The 24,894-nt window shown below is 45.3% G+C and overlaps 1 protein-coding gene across 1 annotated transcript in view; it reads right to left on the bottom strand.

Moving 5' to 3' along the window:
* Nucleotides 1-14,230: 14,230 nt before the first annotated feature.
* Nucleotides 14,231-24,894, bottom strand: part of SMAD2 (SMAD family member 2) — a 28,380-nt gene continuing 17,716 nt past the window's right edge. The window contains exons 6-7 of the mRNA XM_089681588.1: nt 22,847-22,991; nt 14,231-16,009 (exon numbers count right to left, since the gene is read on the bottom strand). Coding sequence (XP_089537714.1) covers nt 15,886-16,009; nt 22,847-22,991 — 269 coding nt within the window. The 3' untranslated portion in view covers nt 14,231-15,885. The remainder of the gene's footprint in view (nt 16,010-22,846; nt 22,992-24,894) is intronic.

The raw sequence follows: 24,894 nt of genomic DNA, 5'->3' as shown, positions 1-24,894 counted from the left end.
AAGGGGGCGCTCTTTACGTCTGGAGGAAAAGAAATGTAATCTCCAAACACGGAAAGGTTTCTTCACAGTAAGAGCTGTGAAAATGTGGAATAGACTCCCTCAAGAGTTGGTTCTGTCCAACTCAGTGGATTGCAATAACCCCCCTGGCGGTATTCCCGAGTGTAGCTCGGGGTAAAGTTTCAGCACCACAAGTGGTAACCCCGAGCTACACTCGGGAAAACCCTGCAGCGTTGCTCCGGGATCTCTTCTGCACTTACTTTGTCCTGCGCTCCCGCGATGCACCCCCTGCAGTGTCCATGGCAATGTCCTCCAGCCGATGCCGGCATATGTCTTCTGGGTTCCGTTCCCTGCGATGTCGGGGCGTACGGGGGATGGACCGGCGGGAAATTTGAAAATGACATTCACTAAATACACTAAAATCACATAATAAAACATGACTGTATCAAACCATTTCACATACATTTTGTCCCGAGTGCTTTGTCCGGCGCCCTGCCTGCATTTTTACTGTTCTTTCTGCCTGGAAACTGAGAAACGTCCATGGCGTCCAAAAAGCGTCCCTTTAGGTCAAAAGCGGTTTTAGACCGGCTAGAGAACAGCGATAGTAAATCAGAACCACTTGCAGAATTGAGTGATAATGATTCGTGGGGGAAATTCGTCATCAGACACTGAAAACGATTTTGCGACTTTACTCAGTGATGTCCGAACTTAGCGCAATATTTCAAATTTCAGTGTTTTTGGTTTGATTATATTATTGAATTAAATTTATTATATTATTATTTTTTATGATTATTTATTAAATTATAATTTATGATTTCGTGTTTCAAATTTTAACATACCCGGGATGTTTACTAGACTCTTGTTCGGACAGATTTCAGCGAGTTATTCCTAAGAATTACAGGCCTACAATAAAAAAAACTACATATTTCCATGCAAAAACATTTACCGCTTTAAGCACAGAAATATGTACATAATCAGACCACTAGGGAGGCTACAAGCAAAAAGCAGCATTTTAGATACAATAGAGTTCAATGGAGAAGCTGCTGCAATGCATAGTAGTGCATTTTTGCCGTGTTTTTGCGTTTTGCTTTTTTTTTTTTTGCCCAGAACAAAATAAAAGCTGAACAAAACACAAAATGTTCGTAGAAAAAAAAACACGCAAAACAAACTACAAGAAGAGAAAGCATCAAACACAAAATGCAAAAATGTGAACCAAGCCTAAGAGTAGGTTGTTCTTAGTATTGGATGAAAAGGTAGTCATTAGATTTTGGTATCCCCAGCATACTGCTCTAGGGGGGTTTTCAATTGGTGCTGTATAGCATTGTACCAGATATATATGCAGCCCATTCACATCAGAGATAAGGCAATTGAAGAGAAGGGAGGTATATTGGTTTTGGTAACCCCACTATACGAGGTGTGACCATTTTATTCCCATAATGGATTGTGGAAAAAGAAAAAATCCACTTACTTGTACACTAGCGGTTGTTGTCATCTTCAAAATAGTCCCCATGTGAAGCAAAACTCTTTTCTAGACAACTATGCCACTGCTAGAAATATTCCTGAAATTCATTTTCTGGAACATTGTGCAGTATCTTTGTTGCGGGGTGCTGGATGTCCAGAATGTCATCAAATCTGTGTCTGCTTAAAGGCATGTTTTCATTTTGGAAACAGCCAAAAGTCACAGTGTGCTAAGTCAGGGGAATAAGACGGTTGGTCAAGTTTCAGAATAGATATCTGGGCCAGGAACTCGCAAATACTTGAAGAATCACGTGCAGGAGCATTGCCAAGATGGAGAATGCACTTGTTTGGCCAGAATTCTGGTGTTTTCCTCTGAACAGATTGCCACAACCTTTACATTTTTCACATTTACATCCGTCCTTTGCGTTTTGAGCTGCCCACTTCTTGTGTCATCATAGACACCTTCCCACCCCTCAAACTGCCTATGCCATTCAAAAACACTTGATTCCTTCATGTTCACCATAAGCCTGTTACAACAGAGCTAAGGTTTCATTCCTGTCACTCATTTTCCGCCACACGTGTGTTACTTCTTCTACTGCTCCATAAAGACTGATTCAAATGGTCTGTGACCCAGGCAAGTGCAAGTTAGGACATGTCAGAACACACCTGAGTGCGAGTGGCTGTGTGACTCACACCGCGGCCATTACCTGGAAACTACTAAATGCACAGCCCAACCTAGATGGGACAAACACGACTCATTTCCAATGAGAGTTAAGCAGGAGGCAGAGTGTGAAACTTCAAAGTGACACTGTGGACCCAAATGTCTGAGGTTTCCTTAGACCAGAAAGCCGTCCCTGCATTCTGAACAAGTGGGGGCACCCCATCACTGGGAGGAAGCCTTGAAATCAGTCTTGGCTGGTTTTTGGGCCATGGAGTAGAGTACTCTTGCCCTCTATGAACTGCTTAATGTACTTTTCCAAAACGATGTACCAAACAGCCATTCACCTTAAAAGGAGAACTAATCAAGGAGCTTCTAGCAAGGGAGCTCAGCTGACTAACATTTAAGCCAAAAGATCCTGCACATATGAAGAAGCCACATCCTGAATATTTGGAGAAGCGTGTCTGCCAAGCGGTTAGCGTAAAGCCACCAGTATGTTGGCTGTGAACTGAAGTAATTGCCATAATGGAGGCAAGATCAAGGGGCAGGTGCTTAGTCTAGACAGCAATGATCTGACAAACTGCCATAGAAGCAGCCGCAGACTGCTGCATGGTGAGGTCCATTAAGGAAAAGAGAGCTTTAAAGGACGGCTCCAAAAAACGGCAGGGTCTACCACAGGAACTGCCCACTTTCATCATCAATTTTCCACAATAAGATACTGGAGTACAATGCATTTCGGAGTAAAAATGTTCTCCATGTGAGGCCAATCCCTATATAGGACAGGCACTCCCAGCACATGGTCTGAAAAAGTCTTAGCTGGTTTAGGTAAATTAAAGGACCAAATGCTGGAGACCTTTGTGTTAGAGCTGCCTGGATCTGCTCATCCCAAACAGCAGTGTACCTCTCATACTATCAGCATGCCTTAGGTTTGTAACAAAACAGTATTGAGAGCATAATTATAACAGAGGAGCAGGACCTGGGTCTTTCAAACCATTTTATGGTGAGTACCATCTCTATTTCTTTCTCATCCACTAAGGTACATAGACACAAGTCGAACCTTTACGACATCTAAAAGCAGTCTGAGGGATGGACAACATAAACTCAAAGAGTTGCCCAAAGAACGTTGTGGCTGACGTGGGCATCAAATGGAGGTCTGAACGTTCACCTGGTAGATCTTGGAAGAATGTTTAAAACAGAGGACCAGGTGGCAACACCTCCTCATCACCTTACCGTATAAGAATGGAGCCCAGACACCAATGTAAAAGGAATGGAGGAATCTTCCAATTTAAAAATGGAACACACTGTGCCTTGATTAGAAAGGAAACAGTTTCCTTCTCCTTTGGTGAAATAACTGCTGATAAATTCAGCTGCTGAGATCTCCTCCAAGAAAGGGAGAGCTTCCAACAAATCCTGTGGAGGATCCTTAGCAGAATCAGAAATACTGGGCATCTCTGTGTCAGATTCAGCTGGAGAAGATGGCAGTGGATGTTTTACACCTTTGTAATCAGGGAGATCAACAAGATGGACTAATATGTTCCTATATGCTGCCAAATAAATAACACCTCCACTGTGGGGAGGTGAGGAATGAGCACCAGAAGATGAAAGGGGGTTGAGATGTGGCCGATGGAGCAGGCAATTCCAACTGGGATTTCCCCGTACCAAGCTCATCCTTGCATAAAGAGCAAATGGGGTTCTTAGTTAGTAGGTTGTCTGCAATTATAGAGCGACCACTCCCGTATAGCTAGCACCACAAAATAGATAAAAAGGTGAACTAACTCCAAAAACCCTCCCGAGTTAGTCCTATGCCACTCTTCCACTAGTACGGTTAGTCGCTATGAGCTCTGCTCCTTTATGGACCTGCTACTCAGCATCCCTCAAGCACAGTTTAGGAGTTTACACTGTTCCTACGCTCCATCAAAGCTGCTCTGAGGATAGGAGAGTAGTGTGACGGGAGTGACTTTGGGTGGGGGGCCCATGGAACACAGCTCACTTTGGAGGGGTGGGGAGACCCCTGTCTCAGCTCCCCATATCCCTCCTATGTGTAAGTCACCCTGTTCCTGTTAGGGGTACAGGGTGGAATGTCCTGATATTGTGTAGACATGTATAGGTGGGGTGTGGGAGTTGTTCATGGTTTACTGCCATGTGGTGCATCCCATTGTTCTATTGTGTGTCTTGCTTCAGAGCAAACTATTATGGGATGTATCTGTTTGTGTATTGGCTTGGTGGGAGGTCTGCTGATGTGTCTCTGGTTGCTAGATTTGGTTTGCCCCGCCCTTTCCTCATATGCAGGGAGGTGGGTTGTTCCCTTGAATGTTTATATCTTGTGTCTGTGTTAAAATAAAGCAGTCTATTTCCTGCTGTCCTTCCAAGACTGGTCTTGTCTAGTCTTGTTTGGTCAGCGGTGGTGTCCATGGATCTGTGTTCAGACAGGGAAGCAGGAGTCTAACGGAAGTACCCTAGCGCAGTCGGGGTCCGGTTCCGTTACAAGTAGGAAAGAGAAGTTGGTGCAAGCACGCACTAGCTACTATGCTGTGTTGTCATGTCCCAACCATTAATGGAGGAAGGGCAGGAAATCCAAATGGTGGTTCAGACACAAAATCAGTCTACAACACAGAAGAGCTGAAGTTAAATAGCAGAATGGGCACAAATAGAAAAGAAAATGGCTAGCCTGAGCAAAACTAAAAAGGGTTGTTGCAGCTCTGTCCAAAGTTCAGTAAAGTCATCTGTTCCTTTATCAGTGCCCAGCCAGTTAAATGAATCTTAAGGACACAAAAACCTCAGGCACAATAAAAAGGGAAAAATCCCCAACCCAGCAAGAAACCTGCATTAGCCACTCTGACAAGTAGTCTTCAGAGATGGAGACAGACATAACTGCCACACCCCTGATTCTGAAATCACTGTAAGGAATTCCCGAATATACTGGCCTAGCCTGAACAGTGGAGGACTTTGCTTACTGGAAAGCTGATAGATTGTCACTGCCATCCTCAGAACCACTGCAAAGAGAACAGCAGTATACAGCGTGTTTCAAAAAGAATAACCCGATCTTAAAATCTTGTATCTGTGCAACCACACAACACCTGGACTTCTTGAACAGGCGTGGCCTGGAAGTTCCAATGATGGCACTAGTAGCGCTCAAATAGATCCTAGCCTCAGTCGTTAACAAGGTGGTGTCTATGCAACAGAAGGGGTTTTGTGTTCTCCAATTTAGCAAGACGGAGTTTGTAAAAATGGTCTTGCGTGCGTTTCAGGATCGATCCACCAGTGGCAAAGAACATTGGTATAAACAATTTGAAGAACTGCGGTGTTTATGTAAGGGGAAGTCCAGGGCGACCACGCACTTCAGAGGGAAAATATGCAACAAATTCAAGAAGCTTTTCAGTGAAGACCACACAAGTCCGCTCTTCGTGCTAAACGAAAACTTGCGATCCCTCATAGGACTGTTTGACATGTGTTAGGCTAAGTTCACACTAGCTTTGTTAGCAGGCGTTTGAGGAGCGTTAAAAACGCTTTCTAAATGCCTATGAAAATTCTACACATGGCAGCACACAGTGCTGTTCACACTGAAGGGTTAGCGTTGCGGCAAAATTGATGTCTCATGTCGAGTCAAGAGGAGTTGAAGCTTCCCATTCAAGTCTATGGTGACGCTCCTCAAACGCCTGGCAGGCATTTGCGAGGTGGTTACTGAGAAATAATACCATTAAACGTCATTATAGGCGTTTGTGGTGCAGTGTTAACACTTGGCAAATGCCTATCAAACCCCTCAAAAATGCACACAGGGTGTTTTCTGAGCGTTTGAAGAACGTTAAAAACGCTAACGCCTGTCAAACGCTATAGGGGCGTAGGAGTTAGAATTTAGTCAAGTGTGAATGAGCCCTTAAGGCGCCGTTTGCTTCTGAGGCCATACCGATTGCAACTGGTGCAAGCTCTTTGTGTGACGAAGAAAAATGTTTAGATTTCTGTCATATGCTATTAAAACGACATGGATGGACGGATGACAGATTCTTCCCACGGTTGATTTTAGTGATGAGGCAACATTTCAACTAAGCATTAAAGTTTTGCATCTCAATGTTCGCATATGGGGACTCGGGAAGCCACACGGACTTGTAACAGCATGAGTGAGATTCACCAATAATTTGTGTTTTGTGTGGTTTTGTTTACAAAGATTTGTGGCCCTTTTTTGAGGGAAACACTGTTTTGGGATATTCCTATTAAGAAATACTGAAGGACTTGCTTTTCCCACAACTTAATGAAGACTCTGAAGATTTCATATTTCAGCGAGACAGCCACATTGGCACAACCAAGTTCATCGGTTTCAAATGAAACAGTGCCTCAACATTGGATAGGTCACACAGGACCCCAAGATCCATAAGATTGGCAGACAGAGAAGCACGATTGGTCACTCTGGAGAATACGTCTCTACTGCTCTGGAGTCCAGTGGCAGCATTCTTTACACCATGGCATCCAATGCTTTGCATTGCACTTGGTGATGTAAGGCTTGGATGCAGCTGCTCGGCCAAGGAAGCCCATTCCATGAAGCTCTCAGCGCACTGTTGTGCTAATCTGAAGGCCACACCAAGTTTGGAGGTCGTTAGCTTTGACCGTTGGCGACTTCTGCGCACTGTGTGCTTCAGCATGACCTCATTCTGCCATTTTACGTAACCTACCACTTGGTGGCTGAGTTGCTGGTGTTCCCAGTTGCTTCCACTTTGTTATAATCCCACTAACAGTTGAGCGTGGAATATTTAGTAGCCAGGAAATGTCACAGATGGACTTATTGCACAGGTGACCACCTATCAAGGGACCACGCTTGGAGTCACTGAGCTCCTGAGAGCGACCCATTCTTTCACCAATGTTTGTAGAAGCAGTCTGCATGCCTAGGGGCTTGATTTTTTACACCTGTGGCCATGGAGGCGATTGGAACACCTGAATCCAATGATTTGGAGGGCGGGCCCAATACTTTTGGCATTATAGTGTTGGTTTATCATCAAGCTGTGTCTGTCAATATATAATTGAAAAAAAAGTTTTGGTTGCAGGAGGACGTTAACTTCAGCTCTTGCACCTGCATACCCCTGATGTATTAATTTTTACATTTCTGTTATGTGCCTGTTTATTCATTTATTACTTTGTTAGTACTTGAAGTACAGGGTTACAAAACAAAAAATTTAAACATTACATGATTTACAGGTGAGACAGTGATAACGTTTCGCGTTTAAAGCAGAAGTGATGTAACAATATGTTCCTTCCACTGTGTGATGAGACACCTAGCTATCAGGTGGGAAGCCTCACTTTTGTCAATCACTGCATGAGCTGCTAGTAATATGGAGTCACGTCAGAGCTTACTGAGCTTCAAAGGCAAATTGTTGGTGCCGCTTAGCTGGTGCCTCTGTGACTGATGTTGCCTATTTATTTGCCGTATCGCGAGGTACAGTATCAGTGTACCTTGGAGCAAGAAAACAATTGCTGCAAAATTGACTGAAGAGCTCAATCTCAGTCCTCATGGGACTGAGAACGAGCTCTGCAGTCACTTTTGCAGTAGTGTAAATTTTGGGTCACAGTCCTGCGCAATGTCCTTTTGTCTCTTTCAGTCAGTGGACCATGTCAACCACGCTTATGCTCATCAGGCGACATTTTCACAGAAACTGTACGTCGTCATGACAATTGATACTGTACCTCGCAACATGCCAAATAAATTTCCAACTTCGGTCACAGAGACACCAGCTAAGCAGCACAAACAATTTGTTCTCTTCGAAGCTCGGTAAGCTCTGACATAACTCTGTATTACTATAAGCGCACGCAGTGAATGGGGAAAGTGAGGCTTCCCACCTGTTAACTTGTTCTAGCCATTCAATATGGCGCTTTTCTGGTTTACAGAAGGGACATCCCAGAGTTCCAGAAATGACATGGCTGCAGATTACATCACACATGTGCGATCTTTAGAGACGACGGAGACCGCAAACGCAGGCACCATCTTCCTCTGGAGAATCCATGGGTAGCATTTCAATATCGGCTGTTCATGGTAGGTAAGATTGATTAAGTAGCTGCAGCTGTTAATACAACATAAAAGGTTACTTGTGAACATAACTTCTCTGACACGAGTTCAGAGTTGTCTATCAAAGACTCAAAAGACCAACTGCATGTATAATCTCATACTGGAGGGCCAGTATGAGATATGATAACATAGGGTTACATGCTCATGTATGTATGTATATATAGTTGTGTTCAAAATAATAGCAGTGTGTTGAAAAAAGATAATAAAGCTCAAAATCCTTCTAATACCTTTTATTTCCATACACACAAATGCATTGGGAACACGACACATTCTATTCCAAACCCAAGCATTAAGAAAAATAGATCAAATTTGTGTTGTTCCTGTAAAAAAAAATTAAAGAAAAGTGAATATTAGACGGTTCAAAAAAATAGCAGTGTTTGTATTCTTCTTTACAAACTCAAACATTCACTATATAAACTGAAAAATGTTTGAAGATTTTGCTTTCCTTTGAATGACTTCATGAATATTTGGTTGTAGTCGCACTGTTTCTGAGAACTGCTGTACATCTGTGTTGCATGGAGTCACCCAACGTCTGGCCCCTGTGATCAGGTATTCCAGCCCAGGATGATTGAACTACATTCCACAGTTCTTCTCTATTTCTTGGTTTTGCCTCAGAAACGGCATTTTTGATGTCACCCCACAAGTTTTCTATTGGATTAAGATCCGGGGATTGGGCTGGCCACTCCATAACGTCATCTTGTTGGTCTGGAACCAAGATGTTGCACGTTTACTGGTGTGTTTGGGGTCGTTGTCTTGTTGGAACACCCATTTCAAGGGCATTTCCTCTTCAGCATAAGGCAGCATGACCTCTTCAAGTATTCTGATGTATTCAAACTGATCCATGATCCCTGGTATGCAATAAATAGGCCCAACACTGTAGTATGAGAAACATCCCCATATCATGAGGCTTGCACCACCATGCTTCACTGTCTTCACAGTGTACTGTGGCTTGAATTCAGTGTTTGGGGGTCGTCTGACAAACTGTTTCCGGCCACTAGACCCAAAAAGAACAATCTTACTTTTATCAGTCCACAAAATGTTGCACCATTTCTCTTTACGCCAGTCAATGTGCTCTTTGGCAAATAGTAACCTCTTCAGCACATGTCTTTTCTTCAACAGTGGGACTTTGCGGGGGCTTCTTGCAGATAGCTTGGCTTCACAGGTAATTTTAGACCTTCTTTGATCTTACTGGAGCCGATTGTTGGCTGAGTCCGCGCCATTTTGGCTATTCTTCAATCCATTTGAATGGTAGTTTTTCTCTTTCTTCCACGTCTTTCAGGTTTTGGTTGCCATTTTAAAGCATTTGTGATCATTTTAGCTGAGCAGCCTATCATTTTCTGCACTTCTTTATATGTTTTCCCCTCTCCATTCAACTTTTTAATCAAGGTACGCTGTTCTTCTGAACAATGTCTGGAACGGCCCATTTTCCTCAGAATTTCAGAGAGAAATGCACTGTAACCAGCATGTACAACATTTGCTGCCTTCCTTCCTTAAATAAGGGCAATAATTGCCACCTGTTTTTCAAAGAATGAATGACCTCACTAATAGAACTCCACACTGCTATTATTTTGAACATGCTCCTCACTTAGTGATTCAATTACACAGAATCAGCAGCATGCATGTCATGACTGTTGGATTTATATTACTCTACTACACCTGCTAGTAAATTATTTGCCATGTAGAAACATAATTTCTACCAAAAACAGTGATTGATCAGGTTAGTGATGTCTGACTGCTATTATTTTGAACTGTGTGTGTGTGTGTGTGTATATATATATATATATATATATATATATATATATATATATATATATATATATATATATACATACATATATATATACACACACACACACACACACACAGTTAGGTCCATATATATTCAGACACGGGTACAATTTTCATACTTTTGGCTCTGTATGCTGCCAGAATAAATTAAAATGAAACAATCCAAATGAATCTGAAGTGCAGATTTTCAGCTTTAATTCAAGGGGTTGAACATAAATATCAAGTACAAATTTTAGGATCTGCAACCATTTTTATACACAGTCCCTCCATTTTGAGGGGCTCAAATGTAATTCAACAAATAAATATAATCATAACTAAAATCTTCATTTTTAATATTTGGTTGAGAATCCTTTACTGGCAATGACTGCCTGAAATCTGGAGCCCATGGACATTACCAGAGACTGGGTTTCTTCCTTTCTGATGCTTTGCCAGGCTCTATGTACAGCTGTCTTCAGTTGTTCTTTGTTTGTGGGTCTTTTTGCCTTTAGTTTTGCCTTCAGCAAGTGAAATACATGCTCAATTGAGTTGAGATCAGGTGACTGACTGGGCCATTGCAGAATATTCCACTTCTTTTCCTTCCAAGCTCCTGGGTTGCTTTTGCAGTGTGTTTTGGATCATTGTCCATCTGTACTGTGAAGCGCCATCCAATCAACTTTGCTGCATTTGGCTGAATCTGGGTTAAAAAGTCCACCTCTACTCCACTCATTAATCTAACTTAGTATCACCTGTCTGAGCTCTTTAAAGACACTTGTCCACCCCACAGTCAGTCAGACGCCAACTACTACCAAGGGCAAGACCAAAGAGCTGTCAAAAGACACCAGAGACAAAATTTTGGACCTCCACAAGGCTAGAAAGGGCTACGGGGCAATTGTCAAGCAGCGTGGTGAAAATAGATCAAATGTTGGAGCAATTGTTAGAAAATGGAAGAGGCTAAAGACGACTGTCAGTCTCCCTCGGACTGGGGCTCCATGCAAGATCTCACCTCGTGGGGTATCACTGATAATAAGAAAGTTGAGGAATCAGCCCAGAACTACAAGGGAGGAGCTGGTCAATGACATGGAGAGAGCTGGGACCACAGTTTCAACGGTAACTGTCAGTAGAACACTATGCCGTCATGGTTTCAAATCATGCATTGCACGGAAGGTTCCCCTGCTCAAGTCATCACATGTCCAGGCCCATCTGAAGTTTGCCAATGACCATCTGGATGATCCAGAGGAGGCATGGAAGAAAGTCATGTGGTCAGATGAGACCAAAGTAGAACTTTTCGGTCTAAACTTCACTCGTCGTGTTTGGAGAAAAAAGAAGGATGAGTTGCTGCCCAAGAACACCATCCCTACTGTGAAGCATGGGGATGGTAACATCATGCTTTGGGGGTGCTTTTCTGTAAAGGGGACAGGACGACTGCACTGTATTAAGGAGAGGATGAATGGGGCCATTTATTGTGAGATTTTGAGCAACAACCTCCTTCCCTCAGTCAGAGCATTGAAGATGGGTCGTGGCTGGGTCTTCCAACATGACAACAACCCGAAGCACACAGCCAGGATAACCAAGGAGTGGCTCCGTAACAAGCATATCAAGGTTCTGGAGAGGCCTAGCCAGTCTCCAGACCTAAATCCAATTGAACATTTTTGGAGGGAGCTGAAACTCTGTGTTGCTCAACGACAGTCCCTTAACCCTGACAGATCAACAGGAAATCTGTGTGGAGGAGTGGGCCAAAATCCCTGTTGCAGTGTGTGCAAACCTGGTCAAGAACTACAGGAAACGTTTGACCTCTGTAATTGCAAACAAAGGCTTCTGTAGCAAATATTAACAAGGATTTTCTCAGGTGTTCAAATACTTCTGTTCAGCTGTGCAAAACAAATAAATTCTTTAAAAATCATACAATGTGATTTCTTGAATTTTTTTTTTTTAATTCTTTCAGAGTGGGAATGTACCTACAATGTGAATTTCAGACCCCTCCATGATTTCTAAGTGGGAGAACTTGCAAAATCGCAGGGTGTTCAAATACTTCTGTTCCTCACTGTATATATACATACACACACACACACACACACACACACACATTTTTTTGTAGCTCTATGTCCTATCTTATATTGATATGATCCCACTGCAAAGTATTTACATCGCTTGTATACACGTTTTACTAGTTTAGCGCATGTTACGCTTATACATAAATCTCCTGGAAGGAACATCTCTACACATTAACCACTGAAAACTGCTAGTTACAGGAACATACAATCTGAACGTTATGCCTCCCAGGATATTTTAGCTTCTTTGAACATTTTTGTTAACATTCTGTTTAGTGACACTTTGAACATTGGCCCAGTGGTCTCCGCACAATTTCTGAGGTTCCCATGTACTGGCGGTAACTTACCCAGCGGCAATTCTTGGGTGGAGTCTTTTCTTGAATAATCTTGCATTATGTGGGATTTGTAAATCCTTGTTTTTAATTATGCACAATAATGTAAATTATATTACATGTATCTTATGAGCATGATTATAAAATGCTTCTTGCACTCCACCGAGTGGTATTACATCCCTGAAAAAGAGATTGTTCTGAAAAAGCTGGAAAGATATTGGATACCCTATGGCTGGATAAACCCTGCAGTCAGAGTAATGTGATTGTGCGGTTTTCGTAAATAAGAAATTGGGGAATACCACTATGAATGAGCATTAATGAATATGTAAAATGTATACACCCTTCTATGAATATTATTTTTATAATGTATCCTATGTCTTGAATTGTATTGTGACAGTATTTTTAAAAATATCCAACTTTTTTTAAACAATGAAAAATTAAGTTACAATTTAATTTTGGATTTATTTGTATGGTTGCCTTACAAAATCCCACTCTGGGAGGTACAAAATAGTATGCTATATATTATCAGGGATGATGGCAAGTTCACCCTCAGTCACAAAGACTATTCTTATGCGGTCATAACCTTTGATACTGTACCTCGTGACATGGCAATTAAACTGGCAACTTCAGCCACAGAGGCACCAGCTAAGCAACACCAACAATTTGCCCTCTTCGAAGCTCCGTAAGCTCTGACATGACTCCGTATTACTAGCAGCTCACAAATTGAATGAGGAAAGTGACACTTCCCACCTGTTAGCTAGGTGTCTCATCACACAGCGGGGGGGGGCAAAAGAATGCTACATCACTTTCACTTTCAATGAAAAACAGGTCGACACTTTCAAATCTGCAAATCATGTAGCTTTACCATATTTTAGTCTAATCCAGGGGTGGGCAAACTCTTTGACTTGAGGGCCGCAATGGGTTCATATATTGGACCCGGGGGCCGGACCAAGAGTAGATGAATGATGTGTATGTGTCATCCATAGTAAGTATAGTAACATTCCCCCATAGTAAGCATAGTAATTCATCCCCCATAGTAATTCATCCCCCATATAGTAATTCATCCCCCATAGTAATTCATCCCCCATATAGTAATTCATCCCCCATATAGTAATTCATCCCCCATATAGTAATTCATCCCCCATATTAATTCATCCCCCATATTAAGTCCCTAAGTCCCCCCTGTGTCAATTCACTTACCTTTGTTCCGCGCGTTCCTCTCGCCGTGTTCCCGCACCGTTCCGGTGTAGCATGAAAATCTGTCTCCTATGAGGATCTGTCCCCCTCGACGTATATCTGCGCATGTGCCAGTTTCAGGCATTAGCAGCCGATCGGCGATCTCCGGCACATGCGCAGATACGTCGAGGGGGACAGATCCTCATAGGAGACAGATTTTCATGCTACATCGGTCTTCAGGGCGGACTGTGAGAGGAGCCTAGCGGGAGGCTAGCTCCGCGGGCCGGATTAAAAGGTCCGCCGGGCCGTAGTTTGCCCATTGCTGGTCTAACCCCTGTATTACGTATCTTATTTTTTTTTGCGGGGCGGAATTCTGTTTTGGTGATATTGTCTTGCCATCAACTCACGTCATCCTTTACGCAATCTATAGACAAAAGGTTCTAAATGAATCAGTGTTGGTAGATAAAAAAAAAAAAACAAAAACACATTACTGTAGATTCTGTTACAAAGCAATGTAGTTATTTAAAAAAAAAAAAAAAAAATATTGTATTCCCCTCCCCCAATGTTGCCCATTCTTGTAAGGTTACTTTAACATTTGCACATGAACGGTAGCAGGCCCAAAATATGCAACTAGTTAAAAACAAAAAAAACCTGTAGTTTCATTTTGATTGTACAAGCGGTACATAACAAACCCACAATGGTGAGCCTACACCACACCCAGGACTTAGAAAATCACACCACTAAGTGAGAATTAAACCTTTTTATTAGTGTATTCACATATTCGGCAAATGCAACACGCACAAAGCTTATGTCAAGTTCACAAGTTCTACCAATACACCGATCTACTGGTAAAACTAGTTCACAAATGTTAAATGCTTTTGCCAATTACGTTTTTTACGGTTTGGCTTTCTGCTTACCATTGAACAGTCTCGGAATTGCATCTATGTACTACAGCAGGCATCTTCAACTCCAGATCTTCAATGACCCACAGCAGGGCATGTTTTCAGGAACCCTTCAAATCATAGGTGGCGGGCGCAACCGGGTGAGTGGAACATTCTTGGCTGTCCCAGTAGAAGAAACTCCTCAAACATGGCCGGCGGCAGGAGGAGGGGTAACGATACGCTATACAGACGCGTAATCACTTTCCGCAACTTAGCCTAGTGATTATTAAACCTAACACTGGCCACAAAGTTTGTTCTGAAAGCCAACAAAGGTCACTAGCTGTACTTACAAAGTACAATACTAATGTAGTCAATGCAGCCCAGGGTGGAGGGAAAGACAGCGAGAGAGAGAGAGAGAGAGAGAGAGAGAGAGAGATAGAAAGAGAGAGAGAGAGATGAAAGGAAATCCTGCCACTCTCACGTTTATAAAAAGGACAGACAGCTACAGAATGAGTTTGTTAGTAAGATGTACACTTTAAAGTCAGAGTACCCTTGTCTACACAGTCATTGACCCCACCCGTCCCAAAAATGCAGACAACTGGAAAGATACTTTTATAGGGTGCAAAATGTAGTGTCCAAGGGTCCACAATAACATGCACTTTAAAAAAGAAAAAAAAAACAAAAAACCACCTTCAAACACTTTATGATCCTAGAATCTCGAATGATTTTGTCTTCATGAACAAAAGTTGAATTGGTTACTGTCTCAAGAGATGTAATCTTGCAAGTGCATAATTCTGTAATATATATATATATATATATAAAAAAAAAAAAAAAAAAAAAAAAAAGACTTCTTTAAAACGTAGCCACCAAGAGAAGGACAAGAAATATGGCATGGCTAGTTCTATGGCTGCTAAGAAAAAGTACGGGAAGGTGAGCAAGCATGCATTGTTATTAAGTCAACTTATAAAATAGGCAAAAAAAAAAAAAAAGTACAAATATGCTAAGGGTAATAATAATGGCAAAAAAAATGGTTTTGGGGTGGAGGGACTAAAATAAAAGAAGCAGACACACCCTAATCGGGATCTAAAAATGTATAACAGCAAAAAAATGTAGTAATTATACATGACGCATAAGAGGACCGCTCATGTTATTGTTAAACCATTTGGACACTCCGATATATGCCCAATAATACATTAAATGTCCTTTAAAACATCCCTTCCCAAAGTAAGGAGTGACTTCACACTGCACTTTCCTCTATGGTATCAGAAAACGTTATTCCAACAAGGTGCTTTAAGCTGACGGGACCTCAAGTGCTGTTTCTCAGTATTTTTTTTTCTTTTTTTTTTTTTGGATTTGTAAACAGTTCATGGGGACCACACACAAATACTATGGACAGACGAGCTGAATTAAGTCTGTTGCCAAGACTTCGCATTGAACCCACAGGTCGTACAAGGGGGTTAAAAAAAAAAAAAAAAAAAAATAGCAAAAAAAAAAAGAAAAAAAAAAAGAAAAAGCCCCATTAGGACATGCTGGAGCAACGGACTGAAGGTGAGCCCATTTGAGTCAACACTTTGTCCAGCCATTGTAAAGGTCCGTTCAGGTGAAGCTCAATCCAACAGGGAGTGCTTGTGACTGTTTGCCGCCTGAAAGACAGGAGAGAGAGGCTTAGAAAAAGGGGGGGCATTTGAGAGGTCAGTGCTATAGGAGACGTGACGAGACACGATCATCTTAGACAGATCATTAGCTTTGCAAATTGTATGCATTACTAACTTCACTTGCTGGAGGCCCTGTCAGTATGCCCATTCAGGGAAGAGAGACTGTGCTCACTGCCTCTATGCGACATTGCTCCAACCCGAGAGGCCAACTACCAGACCTGAACATATTTACATCACGTTGAGGGGGGGGGTCTCTACCACATAGGCAAGCTCAAATTCAGAGCTTAAAACAGCAAGGTCTCCAACAGGGAGGTGAGCTGTCAGCAGAGAATGTCACTTTGCAGTGAATGGGAGTGACAGCCTCCCTTTAACCACTTGCCCTTTGGAAGGTTTTACCCTCTTCATGATCAGGCCATTGTTTGCTATTTAGCACTGTGCTATTTTAACTAGCAATTGCACAGTCATGCAACGCTGTACCCAAATTAAATGTATATTTATTTTTTTTTCCCACACAAATAGAGCTTTCTTAGTGATATTTGATCACCACTGTTTTTTTTATTTTTTTACTATTAAATTAAAAAAACAAAACAAAACAACTTTGAAAAAAAAAAACAAACAAAAAAACACAAAACAAAAAAACCCCAAAAAAACCAAACCAAACCCCCCCCCCCAAAAAAAACCACTAATTTTCAAAATTTTTCTTGTAAACTATATACAGTAACAAAAAAATCCCCATAAATGTAGGGCAAAATGTATTCAGCTACATGTCTGAAAAAAATCCCAATAAGTGTATATTTATTGGTTTGTGATCTATAAACTATGGGATATACACTCACCGGCCACTTTTATTAGGTACACCTGTTTAATTGCTTGGTAACACAAATTGATAATCAGCCAATCACATGGCAGCAACCCAATGCATTTAGGCATCTAGATGTGGTGAAGACAACTTGCTGAAGTTCAAACGGGAGCATCAGAATGGAGGAAAAAAAAAGGGATTTAAGTGACTTTGAACACGGCATGGTTGTTGGTGCCAGACTGACTGTTTTTTCTCTCCCTGCTTTTTAGTGAGAATAAACAGCCAGATCACTGTTCCCTGTACAGAGAGCTCTGTGTTTTTGTAACACGCAACTGTGTGTGTAACTGGACACAGCCGATCAACTGACTTCACCCAAAATCATTAGTTGAAATCAGCTGACATACTCATCGGTAGGGGGTGCATGCATGTGCGCCATCGAACCCAGAAGAGCAAGCCGACATACAGGTATGTCATTGTGCCTGCACCTGCCGCATGCTCGCAGTATATTTAGCAGTCAGCAGGTGGTTTAGCATGGCTAAGTGGTTAGCACTTTTCCCTGGCAGTATTAGGGATGTCAAATCCCAACTAGTTCGTTACCTGTCTGGAGTTTGCATGTTCACCCCGTGTCCTGTTCACCCTGAATGTGAGTTAGGGACCTTACATTGTACACCCCTTGAGGGGCAGGGACTGATGAATGTTCGATATATATGTAAAGCGCTGCGTACATTTAAAGTGCTACAGTGCCTTTAAAAAGTTTTCAAACCCCTTGAAATTTTCCACATTTTGTCAAGTTACAACCAAAAACATAAATGTATTATTGGGATATGGAAAGAGTATGGCACAACTGCAAACCTACCAAGACATGGCCATCCACCTAAACTGACAGGCCGGGCAACGAGAGCATTCAGAGAAGCAGCCAAGAGGCCCATGGTAACTCTGGAGGAGCTGCAGAAATCCACAGCTCAGGTGGGAGAATCTGTCCACAGGACCACTATTAGTCGTGCACTCCACAAATCTGGCCTTTATGGAAGAGTGACAAGAAAAAAGCCATTGTTGGAAGAAAGCCATAAGAAGTCCCATTTGCAGTTTGCGAGAAGCCATGTGGGAGACACAGCAAGCATGTGGAAGAAGGGGCTCTGGTCAGATGAGACCAACCTTTTTGGTCTAAAAGAAAAACACTACGTGTGGCGGAAAACTAACACTGCACATCACCCTGAACACACCATCCCAACCGTGAAACATGGTGGTGGCAGCATCATGTTGTGGGGATGCATTTCTTCAGCAGGAAGAGGGAAGCTGGTCAGAGTTGATGGGAAGATGGATGGAGCCAAATACAGGGCAATCTTAGAGGAAAATCTGTTAGAGTCTGCAAAAGACTTGTCCTGCTGGAAGGTGAACCTCCGCCCCAGTGTCAACGACCCGAAACATCCATCCAGAGCTACAATGGAATGGTTTAGATCAAAGCATATTCATGTGTTAGAATGGCCAGTCACAGTCCAGACCGAAATCCAATGGAGAATCTGTGGCAAGACTTGAAAATTGCTGTTCCCAGACGCTCTCCATCCAATCTGACAGAGCTTGAGCAATTCTGCAGAAGAATGGGCAGAAATGTCCCTCTTTAAATGTGCAAAGCTGGTAGAGGCATCCCCAAAAAAACTTGCAGCTGGAATTGGTACTCCACCAGGGGCACCCACTACCCATCAGGGAGCCCAACCACCATCCCACCGCCAGCCACCAGGGATCCCACCACCCACCAGAAACCCTAACCACCAGGGACCCCTAACCACTATCCCTCCAGGGATCGCTACTAACCCACCAGGGATAGCACGGCCACCATCCCACCAGGGATCCCCTGCCCTCCACCCCACCTGGGACTACCAGCCACCTCCCACTGCGTTTCGGACACTGCTTCGCCATCCCTGACCAGCACCCCCTCACCCACCCTGACCCTTCCTGCACCCCGCTCACCCCAACATGCCGCCCGCGCTCCTCCTCCTTGTCCTCCTCTCCTCCATCCCTAAAACCGCCTTCCTCTACCCACCCACCCCCGCTAAGCAGCTCTATATCGCCCCCTCACTTCTCCCCTCTCCCCACTACGGCACCCACCACCTCCTCCTGCTACTCCACTTCCCCGCTGACCCACTTACCACCACTTTCAGACCCAAGCGCTCCTACACCTCCCGTTCCCATGCCACCTTCCTCACCCTCCTCCTTCTCATATCAGCTGGGGACATCTCCCCAAACCCTGGCCCCTCACCACCTCACACCCCCCCTAGAGCCCCCCCTGCTCACGCCAGCCGACGCGACCCCCTCAACCTCATACATGTACCCCTCCTCCCCATATCTATCCCCCCTCTCTCGGTTGCACTCCTGAATGCTCGTTCGGTTTGCAATAAGCTTACCGCCATCCATGACCTCTTCATCTCTCGCTCCCTCAACCTCCTAGCAATCACCGAAACTTGGGTACAGGCCACCGACTCCACCTCCCCTGCGGCACTCACTCATGGAGGTCTCATCTGGACCCATTCACCAAGACTGAGCGATCGCAGAGGTGGTGGTGTCGGCTTGCTCCTGTCACCGCTTAGCACCTTCCAGGTCCTCCCTAACCCACCCTCTCTTTCCTTCCCCTCCTTTGAGGCGCACTGCATCCGACTCTTCTCACCCACCCCCCTAAGGATCGCAGTGATCTACAGGCCTCCCGGACCCATAGCCCGCTTCCTGGATGACTTCGCCGCCTGGCTTCCCTTCTTCCTCTCCTCTGAGCTCCCCACCATCATCCTCGGGGACTTCAACATCCCCATCAACGACAACACCCCGGCTACTTCCCAATTCCTCCACCTAACCTCCTCTTTCGCGCTCACACAGCACACTCAATCCTCCACCCACCTCGGAGGGAACACCCTGGACCTCGTCTTTTCCCACCTCTGTACCCTCAACCAGTTCGCGAACACCCCCTTCCCTCTCTCCGACCACCACCTCATCACCTTCTCCATCTCCCCTTCCCCCAACTCCCCCCCTCAAAAACGCCAAACCATCACCAGCCGCAACCTCCGCAACCTGAACCCGGCCCCCCTCCACTCTGCCGCCGACTGCCTACACGACAGCATCCTCTCACTGTCATGTCCTGACATAGCCACCACCTTGTACAATGACTCACTGTCAGCTGCCCTAGACTCTCTGGCACCCCTTACCACACGCATCATCAAACCCAGACCGCTTCAACCCTGGCAGACCGACAGCACTAAACGCCTCAAACGTCGCAGTCGCGCACTGGAGAGACTGTGGCGCAAAACCAGGTCCCCTCATACTTTCTCCCTCTACAAATCTGCATTTCTTATCTACACCTCCTCCCTCCACGCCGCCAAGCAGGCCTACTTTGTTAACCTAATAAACACCCTCTCCTCCTGCCCCCGCCGACTCTTCTCCACCTTCAACTCCCTGCTCTCCCCCCCCCCTCCTCCACTCAGTACCTCTCTCACCGCCCACGAAATTGCCACCCATTTCCACAACAAGATTGACGCTATCCGTAAGGACATCGTCAACTTGCAATCTACCTCCCCACCTAGCCTCCTCGCCCCCGCCACCCCTTCATCTCCCCCCTCCTCTGCCCTCACAACCGCACTGCCCCCCTCCTCTCCCAATGCCCCGCCCACCATAACCCCCCCCGCACTGCACTCCCTCAGCCCTGTCACTACTGAGGAAGTCGCCAAAGTCCTCTCAAAAGCCCGCCTCACTACCTGCCCCCTGGACCCTATCCCCTCTCAACTCCTCCGGTCACCCCCCTCTTCCCTCATCCGCTCCCTCACCCACATCTTCAATCTCTCCCTCTCTACTGGCGTATTCCCCTCCCCCCTAAAGCACGCGCATATCACCCCCATCCTCAAAAAGCCCTCCCTGGATCCCGCGGACCCCAACAACCTCAGACCCATCTCCCTGCTGCCACTCACCTCCAAGCTCCTTGAACGCTTAGTCTACAATCGCCTAAGCTCCCACCTTACTGACAATAACCTCCTTGACCCTCTACAGTCCGGCTTCCGTCCCCTACACTCCACTGAAACCGCCCTCCTCAAAATCACTAACGACCTACTCAACGCCAAAGCCAAGGGCGACTACTCTGTCCTCCTTCTCCTGGACCTCTCTGCGGCCTTCGACACAGTTGACCACCCCCTCCTTCTTAATAAACTACTCTCCCTTGGCATCGGAGATGCTGCTCTCTCTTGGTTCTCATCCTACCTATCCCGACGCTCCTTCAGTGTCACCTACAATGGTGCCACCTCCCCCTCCCTCCCCCTCTCTGTTGGGGTCCCCCAAGGCTCTGTCCTTGGACCCCTTCTCTTCTCCATCTACACCTCCTCCCTGGGCAAACTCATACAATCTCACGGCTTCAACTATCACCTCTATGCTGACGACACCCAAATCTACCTCTCCACCCCTCACCTCACCCCCACTATCTCCGCCCGCATCACTCACCTCCTAAATGACATCTCAGACTGGATGTCGCTACATTTCCTCAAGATTAACCTCTCCAAAACTGAGCTTCTCGTCTTTCCCCCTGCCCACACCCCCCCCCCCATCCTATCCATCATCACCAACAACTCCACTATCACTTCCGCCCCGCAAGCCAAAGTCCTTGGCGTCATTCTTGACGCGAACCTCTCCCTCCAACCGCATGTCAAATCACTCACAAACACATGCAGGCTCCATCTTCGCAACATTGCCAAGATCCGCTCCTTCCTCACCCCAGACACCACCAAACTTCTAGTACACTCCCTCATCATCTCACGCCTTGACTACTGCAACTCCCTCCTCACTGGCCTACCCAAGTGCAGGCTCTCCCCGCTCCAGACCATCCTGAACTCAGCTGCCAGACTCATCCACCTTACCACCCGCTCCACCTCTGCCACCCCCCTCTGCCTCTCCCTCCACTGGCTCCCGATTGCCCAACGCATCAAATTTAAACTCCTTACCCTGACCTACAAAGCCGTTCACAACACTGCCCCTGACTACCTCACCAATCTGATCACCAGGTACCACCCTACCCGTACCCTTCGCTCCTCACAGGACCTCCTTCTATCCTGCTCCCTGGTCTCCTCCTCCCATGCACGACTGCAGGACTTCTCCAGGTCCTCCCCCATCCTCTGGAACTCACTGCCCCAATCCATCAGACTGTCGCCTTCTCTATTCACATTCAGGCGCTCCCTCAAAACCCATCTCTTCAGGGAAGCCTACCCCACCCTCACCTAACGGCCATCCTCCCTCATTCCTCCTACCACTTCATCCCCCCCAGCCACTTCCTACTGTACCTTTACCCCCTCCCTCCTAGATTGTAAGCTCGTAAGAGTAGGGCCCTCTTACCCCTCGTACGCTGTCTGTCTTTGTTGTACTGTGCCATGTATTGTCCCCCCCTATTGTACAGCGCTGAGCAAACCCTTTGGCGCTATATAAACTCGTAGTAATAATAATAATAATAATAATTGCAGTGAAAGGGGGTCCTACAAAGTATTGACTCCGGGGGGCTGAATACAAATGCCGCCACACTTTTCAGATATTTGTAAAAGATTTTGAAAACCATTTATCATTTTCCTTCCACTTCACAATTATGTGCCACTTTGTGTTGGTCTATCACATAAAATCCCAATAAAATACATTCGTTTTTGGTTGTAACATGACAAAATGTGGGAAAATTTCAAGGGGTATGAAAACCACTGTATATAAACACCCGTAATAAATAATAAAATAAGCAACTAAACCATTGTCAATGGTAATTTTTCCTGTAATCTGACACTGCCCTAGGTCAAGATGCAATATTTTCATTAGTATGGGGTAAAATTGGCAGCTGGGGTTTTTGGTTTTGACTCCAGTATCTAAAAAGGGCTTAAACTGAACCTTTTGAGTTCAACATGTAGTCAAATTGGATGATCATACAAAGGGAAGGTGAAGGAAATGGAGAGAGAAAAACAAAAAACGAAGAGAGAGACGCACACAAAAAAAAAAAAAAAAAGGAGAGCCATACAAGTGAAGAGTACCTGTATTCGGCACCCCAGCCTTTCACAAAGCTCATTCTGATGGTGCACATTCTGGTTAACTGGTAAACTGCTTCAAATCCCTGGTTCACTGACTGAGCAAGGAGGGCAGCAAATTCTTGGTTATTGAAGATCTTCAGGTTACAGCCTGCCAATTAAAAAAAAAAAAAATTAAAAAGTAAGACAAAATGTTTACAAAATGAATTAACAGAAATAAGTGTATATCCACTTCTGCAGTAAAATTTGAGAAAACACAAGTTTGTTAAATGTTTCTATTCACACAGCATACCTAAAACGAAAAACACAAAAAGTTTTGTTACCTTTACCTTTTAATGATTTCTCAGGAGAGAGCTTCATGGCTGACTGCACGCATTTCAGAACAAATGTCAGAGTGACTCTGTCCTAAGGACAGGCTAAGGCAAGCCATAGATGATACAAGAAGAAAACTGCTTGATTTCCCCATTTACACAGTCAGTGTTGATGAGGGAGGAATTCCTCCCAAGGAGCTATTGTGTTGTGCCAGCGGGGAGCCTTCTCTGCCAACTGAACACAATGATTACTGCTAGTGACTACAGCTGCCTGCAGTAATTGTACATAAAAAATCCAACAGGCTGGTTGTACTGAAGTCGATTGATGGATCGACTTCTGTACAACCATCCTGTCCATAGATGGATCAAATCTCAGCCAGTCCCTTCTGAACTGGCTGAGAGTTGACCTACTGTTGGCCTGCTTAAGTCTCTTCTCATTAAAGCGGAGCTCCACCCACAAGGGGAAGTTCCGTTTTAAGGCTCTGTCCCCCACTGCCCGTGAATAATTGGCACCTTTGGGGAGCGGGGGGGGTACCTGAATTTGATACATACCCACTCCCGCTGAGTTCGCCTAGGCCTGGACACACAGAGGAGGCTTGGGGGATTAGAAAAGAGGATCGAGACTGCTCTGTGCAACACCACTGCACAGAGCAGGTACCGTATTTTTCGCCGTATAAGACGCACTTTTTCTTCCCCAAAACTGGGGGGGAAATGTCAGTGCGTCTTATAAGGCGAATATGGAGCGGCCGGTCCGGTATTTCCACCGCGGCCGTGTCAGAATACCGGGCCAGCCGCTCAGCTCTGCAGCGGGACCTTACCTGTTCCTCTATCCAGCGGCGTGCTGTCTTCCCGGCTTCTGTAGTGTGGGCGCTGGGCATGACAGCCGGGTGCCAAGTGCGCATGCGCAAGAAGCGGTGCTTTTTGTGAATGGTAAGGCGGTACCAGGGACACATGACAGATCCCAGAAGCCGCCGGACCAATCACAAAGCGCAAGTGCTTCTCGCTCATGCGCACTGGGCACCCGGCTGTCATGCCAAGCGCCATTACAGAAGCCGGGAAGACAGCGCGCGGCTGGATCAAGGAACAGGTAAGATCAAACAAAAACTCTGCGGAAGTAAGAGCGGGTACCTGTCAAATTCAGGTACCCGCTCCCCACCTCCCCAAAGGTCAGCAGTCATCTGTGCTGTCCGCAGTCTCTGGTCATCCCTGTGCTGTCCGCAGTCTCTGGTCATCCCTGTGCTGTCCGCAGTCTCTGGTCATCCCTGTGCTGTCCGCAGTCTCTGGTCATCCCTGTGCTGTCCGCAGTCTCTGGTCATCCCTGTGCTGTCCGCAGTCTCTGGTCATCCCTGTGCTGTCCGCAGTCTCTGGTCATCCCTGTGCTGTCCGCAGTCTCTGGTCATCCCTGTGCTGTCCGCAGTCTCTGGTCATCCCTGTGCTGTCCGCAGTCTCCGGTCATCCCTGTGCTGTCCGCAGTCTCCGGTCATCCCTGTGCTGTCCGCAGTCTCCGGTCATCCCTGTGCTGTCCGCAGTCTCCGGTCATCCCTGTGCTGTCCGCAGTCTCTGGTCATCCCTGTGCTGTCCGCAGTCTCTGGTCATCCCTGTGCTGTCCGCAGTCTCTGGTCATCCCTGTGCTGTCCGCAGTCTCTGGTCATCCCTGTGCTGTCCGCAGTCTCTGGTCATCCCTGTGCTGTCCGCAGTCTCTGGTCATCCCTGTGCTGTCCACAGTCTCTGGTCATCCCTGTG

The sequence above is a fragment of the Staurois parvus genome, unplaced genomic scaffold, assembly GCF_062004578.1.
Source record: "Staurois parvus isolate SC_StPar_1 unplaced genomic scaffold, SC_StPar_1.0 ptg000272l, whole genome shotgun sequence".
Taxonomy (NCBI): domain Eukaryota; kingdom Metazoa; phylum Chordata; class Amphibia; order Anura; family Ranidae; genus Staurois; species Staurois parvus.
This window is presented reverse-complemented; position numbering and strand designations above follow the sequence as displayed.